This window comes from Pteropus alecto, unplaced genomic scaffold, assembly GCF_000325575.1.
Source record: "Pteropus alecto unplaced genomic scaffold, ASM32557v1 scaffold67, whole genome shotgun sequence".
NCBI classification, from domain to species: Eukaryota; Metazoa; Chordata; class Mammalia; order Chiroptera; family Pteropodidae; genus Pteropus; species Pteropus alecto.
Window position 1 is genome coordinate 3753131 of NW_006441061.1, and position 5387 is coordinate 3758517.

Genomic DNA, 5387 nt, shown 5'->3' on the forward strand with positions numbered 1-5387 from the left:
AGTATAAATTTTATTTCCAGGTTTTCTCTAAAAATCCTTTACTTTTTTCCCTGAATATTATGGTGATTTTGCTTTTTATAAAAAGCTTAAGTGTTCAGTAATTTGTAACTTAGGACCCGAAAGTTCCTTCTAATATCTACCCAGCAACGCCTCCCCTGCCCCTATAAGTTTGGTAGATTCCTCCAGAATGCTTCCTATGCGTATATTAACGATTATTATCATTTTACAAAAGTGAGGTCATGCTGAACTGCTTTGACCTGCTCTTTTACGTCCCACAGCATTGCGCGTGGGACTACCTCGCTCTCCTTTTACTGTTTGCATAGTATTCCATTCTTTAGACAATCCTCTACTGATGAATTTGGGGGCTAATTTCAGTTTTTTATTATACATAATGCAGTCATGAGCACTCAGGACTACATTTTCATGCATTCGTACTAGTAACGCCGTAGTTAGATTGCTGGAAGTTAAATTGTTGAAGAATGTGAAAAGTTAACATTTTAAAGAATAATACCCAAGTGTTCTCCAAAAACAGTGAATATAAACTTCACCCAGGAAAAGAGTCTTAGTTTCCCCAAATCTCCTTAGCGGGAGTATTAAGATGATTTTTCAACTCTGCTAATCTAGTAGGCCAAAAAAAAAAAAAAATGCTCTCTCACAGTTGACTTTGCATGTTTAAATTGCTAATGCAGTACAGCGTCTTTTGTATGTCTATTGGCCATATAGCCTGTCCCAAATTTTTGTCTATTAATATTATTAATTTGGTCATTTAAAATTTTTTTATTTTTTGGTTATGAGTTCTCCGTAGGCTAGGAAAATTAACTTATCATCTGCCTTATGTAGCAAAATATACCTCTCCTATTTATTGCTTTCCTTTGTGGTATTTTTGCTACTCAATAACTTAGGATTTAATCATAGTCGAATTCGTTTTTTCATTTTTAGCTACTGGGTGTATGACATTCTTAGGAAGGGCTTCCCTAATACAAGATCATAAAAATGTTCACTTACGTTGCAATTTTACACGAGCATTTGAGTGTTGGGTCCATCGAGAGCATAGCCGGCAGGAGGAGAGCAGAGGGGCTTGGTGGCAGGGAGCAGAGACCAGCCTGGGTTTTCCTAAACTCCCCAGTGGGCCCAGAAACTGTTGTTTACCCCCAGGTGGCGTAACTCACAGAGGCCTGTGGCCTGCTGTGTCTTGCAGGCAGTTCCAGAAGGCGGAGAGCCACTTCTCAACGGCCATCCGACACAATCCCCAGGGAGCCCAGTACTACATACACCGTGCCAGGTGCCGGGAGCTCATGCAGAACATTTTTGGGGCCCGCCAAGATGTGGCCACTGCCCTGCTCCTCAACCCTAAGCAACCCAAGGTGGGTTCCAGCTGGGCCAGGAGGGCAGGCTCCAGAGTCAGCATTTCTGGGCACTTGAAAGATATTCCATCCTTAAATGAAATTTGATTCCTTAGCAGATCATGAGCTGCGAATGCCAGGGCATTTACTAGGTGCCAGGCACTCTTCTAATCACTTCGACTCGCATCACTCTGTCTAACCCTTTTCGGCACCCTACGAGACAAGTAACGTTGTTATTACCACCCAATTTATGGATGAAGAGGGTAAGGCTCAGAGAAGCCAGTGTCCTTGTCCCAGGTCACACAGCTTCAAGGTCAGACCCTCATGTCTGGCTCCAGAACCCATGCTAGACGCGCCGTGCACCCTCTCTGAGCAGTTCTTTTCTCATGGTCTCCCGATAGTTCTGGTGCAAAAGGGTCCAGCCCTTTAAACAACAGCTCGTAAGCCTTACCCTTTTAAGCCCTGCGAAGGGACTCTGCAAGAGCAGGGCAGCACCCCACCACCTGTCCCCTGACCGGGCCCACACCTGACTCTGGTCGCCCCCTTTCCTAGCAATTGCTCCGGCTGATGGCTGACCTCTTCCCGGGCATGTCAGTGGAGGAGATACTTAGCAGCCAGATGGCCCAACTGGCCAAGCTGGAGCTGAGTCGGGTGGTGGAGAACAGCCTGCAGGACAGCACCCCTCGAGGCATCATGGGGTAAGTTCCTTGAGCAGCGACTGCAGGCCAGGAATGGGAATGGCTGGAGCTCAAAGCTCCTCTGGCCCCGGCTGCCTCCTCAGGTCACTGTCCAGTCTTGGGGTTGGTGGGGTGAGTCAAGGGGCCTTACCCAGTGCTCTGGGGCTGTGGCTTGGCAGGCAGCTCAGGAAGTGGGAACTAGAGCGCCAGAAAGCCCAGGTCCTGCAGGAGTCCTATAAGCTGGAGCAGCCTCCATTTGAGACCTCTGAGCAGCTGGACGCCACCACCCAGACCCTGCAGGCAGAACCAGAACACCCAGAGGAGGCCAAGGGCCCTGAGGAAGAGGAGGAGGAGGAGGAGAAGGAGGTGAGCGGGCCACACCCAGGGCCTGGGGTGCTTGAGGTCCAGGTGGAGTGTACCCCAAGCCAGGGCTGAGAGGCCGGTTTCTAAGCCTGGCTCTGCCACGGTTCAGCTGTGCGACTTGGGCTGGGGACATCTCACTGTGAGACGGGGATGGTACCAGTGAGGCCACCCCTGAGGGAGTCCACATGAGGGTGTGGGCCCCTCAGAGAGGCCTTCCCAAACTTTTCACACATTCACCTTCCTAAATGCTGCTGTGTGCACTGGCCACTTGTGCCAAAATTTTCTCAATTCTTAAATGCATTTCTAAAAACTTTTTATTGAATGTGACATATAGAAAAGTACAAAAATCATAAATGAACTGTTTGATAGATTTTCGCAAACTGAATACACCCATGATACCATTCCTCAGATCAAGAACACACAGCTCCCAGAAGCCCCTGGTGTGCCCTTCTAGCCCCTCCCCTGCCCAGCCCACCCCACAAGGCTGTCCTGATTGCTAACCCTGCAGAGGAGCATGTGTGCTTACTTGTTCAGGGGACAGATCCCCTGTGCCCTCTGCTCCTTTCACATTAAGCATGTTTGTGAGATGCAGCCAGGTTGACTATTCATTCTCATTGCCACGGAGAATTCCATCCTGTGACTATCCTACAATTTTTTTATCCACTCTACTGCCGATGGACAGCACATCAATTTGTGTTCAAAGGAAATTTTGCACAACTGAAGTACATGGGATACCAGCATCCTTTGCCATAAATGGAAAAGACTAGCTGGACATTTTTCTAGCTCACATTAGAATATAAAAATTAAAGGCTTCGGGAACCCCCCGAAGTCATCACGGGCTCCCTTCCTCAGGGCGATGTTGAGCTGGCACCTGCGCGTTAAGCGCCTCCATTAGCGCTTTGCAGCTCTGCTGTTTCTCTCTGGCTTCTGCACATTCCCCACTGACTGCAGGTGTGAATGGGCCAGGGGAGACCAGCAGCCAAGAGCCGGGCTGTGGAGTCTGCAGACCTGGATTCGAGCCCAGCTTCTCTCCTTAGCTGAGTGCCCTGGGCAGGCTGCTTAGGCGCTCAGAGCCTAGGTTTCCTGGTCCATGAAATGGTTATAGTGGTAGTTCCCTCCCAGATATGTGGGGAGGATGAAATGGGATAAGGCATGTAAAGCATGGAGAAGCTCCTCAATTCCCCGCTAGCCATTCCCCAGGGTACAACACTTTAGTTTACAATGCCTGTCCCACGCTTGAACTAATTTACATTTTGCAGATGGGAAAACTGAGGCCCATGCAGCCTCTTGAACACTGCCTTTCTCACAGCACTCAGCTGGCCACTCCCCTTCCTGTCCAGTCTTAGCCTCTCCATGTCCCCTCTCAGCCCTAACCTGGGACCCTCAAGTGGCTCTAAGCTCAGGGGAACAGCCACTGAAGGTCCCAAGGCCTGCCGGCCTTCCAGGGCTACAGCCCCTGGCCCAGGGCTTCCTGCAGCCTGACTGCCCAGCCTGTCTCCTGCCCTAGGAGAAGCCGGAGCCCGCTCTTAGAAAGCTGACGTCCCTGTCTGACAGCTACCTCGACCAGACCTCTTCGGGCTCCATCTTCGGCTGTAAGTCCCCAGTGTTCTGCCAGGCCTGAGTGAGCCAAAGCAGCAGAGTGGGCAAAGGTCAGGGGTCACAGACTCCCTGACCTGGGGTTAAATATGGGCTCTGCTGCTTAGAGCTGTGTGACCCTAAAGTGGGAATGTCATCCCAGCTTTGCGGGGGCACGCTGAGCCCTCAGTGAGGCCTGCCCAGCACAGGGCCCACACCGGCTGTCACTAGGAGCACTTCGCAGTTGCTGCCTGCTGCGGCCTCACTCCCCTCTCGGGCCCTTTGCTCTCTCTGCCCCCTTGGCCTCTCCCTGAAATCAGCCCACAAACCCTGTGCATATCCACGGGGCTTTTTACCCCCAATTCTACCAGTTGCCAGCATGGAAGGGACAGAAGTGAAACCCCCAGGAATGCTGCTCCAGACAGAGTCCCAAGGGGCAGGTGCGAGCAGTCCAGGGCAGGGGCGAAAATAGTGGCGGCCAGCCCCGTCCTTCCACGCAGTGCAGCTCAGTGCATGGAGCCCCGGGGCTGGGCCTCTGCCGCACGCTGGCTGTGGCCATGAACGGTCCACTTCCTGCCCCAGGCAGCTCTTGGTCCCGAAGGGAAGAAGGCACACAGGTAAACAGATACCAGGACAGTGTAGGTATACAGTAGAGGGCTGTGGGTACAGTTAGCCCCCTTTAGGGGGACAGAGAGGGCATCCAAGACCTGAAGTAGGAGTAGGGGTTAGTCAAGCGTGGGAGGGGTGCAGCAGGGGAAGCGCTGCACGCAGGGTCCCAGGGCCTCGCAGGCCGTCGGTTGTGGCGGGAACACAGAGGGCAAGGGGCAGCCAGCAGAGTGGAGGCCAGGGCTAGGTAAGTGGGACCCTCAGTATCTCCCCCTTATCTACAACCTCGGCCACCCGCGGCTCAGGCTGCTGAGGAGGGCGGGTCTGGCGTGATCTGGCAGGCCTTCCTCTTGGCCATGCAAGGCCTCTGGGATTTAGGCAAAGGGGGAGGCCCAGAAGCCTCCTTTTCCTGGAGCTGCCTAGAGAAGGCAGCCTGACAAGTGCCCTTGGCACTCTCTTCCCAGTCAGGACCCTGTCAACCTCGGAGACAGAGACGTCCACTGCCCCCCAGGAATACAGGAGCACCTCGGTCACCACTGTGACATTCTCCGATTCCTCACTCCTGAAGACTCAGTCCTCAGACTTGGGGAACAACAGGGACCTAAGCCTGAGCCATGGCCCCAGAAAAGCCAAGGCTGCCTGGGGCCAGAGCCAGAGGTCCAGCAAGACGGAGGCCGCCCAGGGCCAGAGCCAGAGGTCCAGCAAGACGGAGGCCACCCAGGGCCAGAGCCGGAGGTCCAGCAAGACGGAGGCCACCCAGGGCCAGAGCCGGAGGTCCAGCAAGACGGAGGCCACCCAGGGCCAGAGGCGGAGGGCACGCAAG

The 5387-nt window shown here is 53.1% G+C and overlaps 1 protein-coding gene across 1 annotated transcript in view; it reads left to right on the forward strand.

Annotated features, from left to right (window-relative positions):
* Positions 1-5387, forward strand: part of TTC16 (tetratricopeptide repeat domain 16) — a 12896-nt gene that overhangs the window by 6915 nt on the left and 594 nt on the right. Inside the window, exons 10-14 of the mRNA XM_015594300.2 lie at positions 1199-1364; positions 1896-2041; positions 2200-2386; positions 3891-3975; positions 5029-5371. Coding sequence (XP_015449786.1) covers positions 1199-1364; positions 1896-2041; positions 2200-2386; positions 3891-3975; positions 5029-5371 — 927 coding nt within the window. The remainder of the gene's footprint in view (positions 1-1198; positions 1365-1895; positions 2042-2199; positions 2387-3890; positions 3976-5028; positions 5372-5387) is intronic.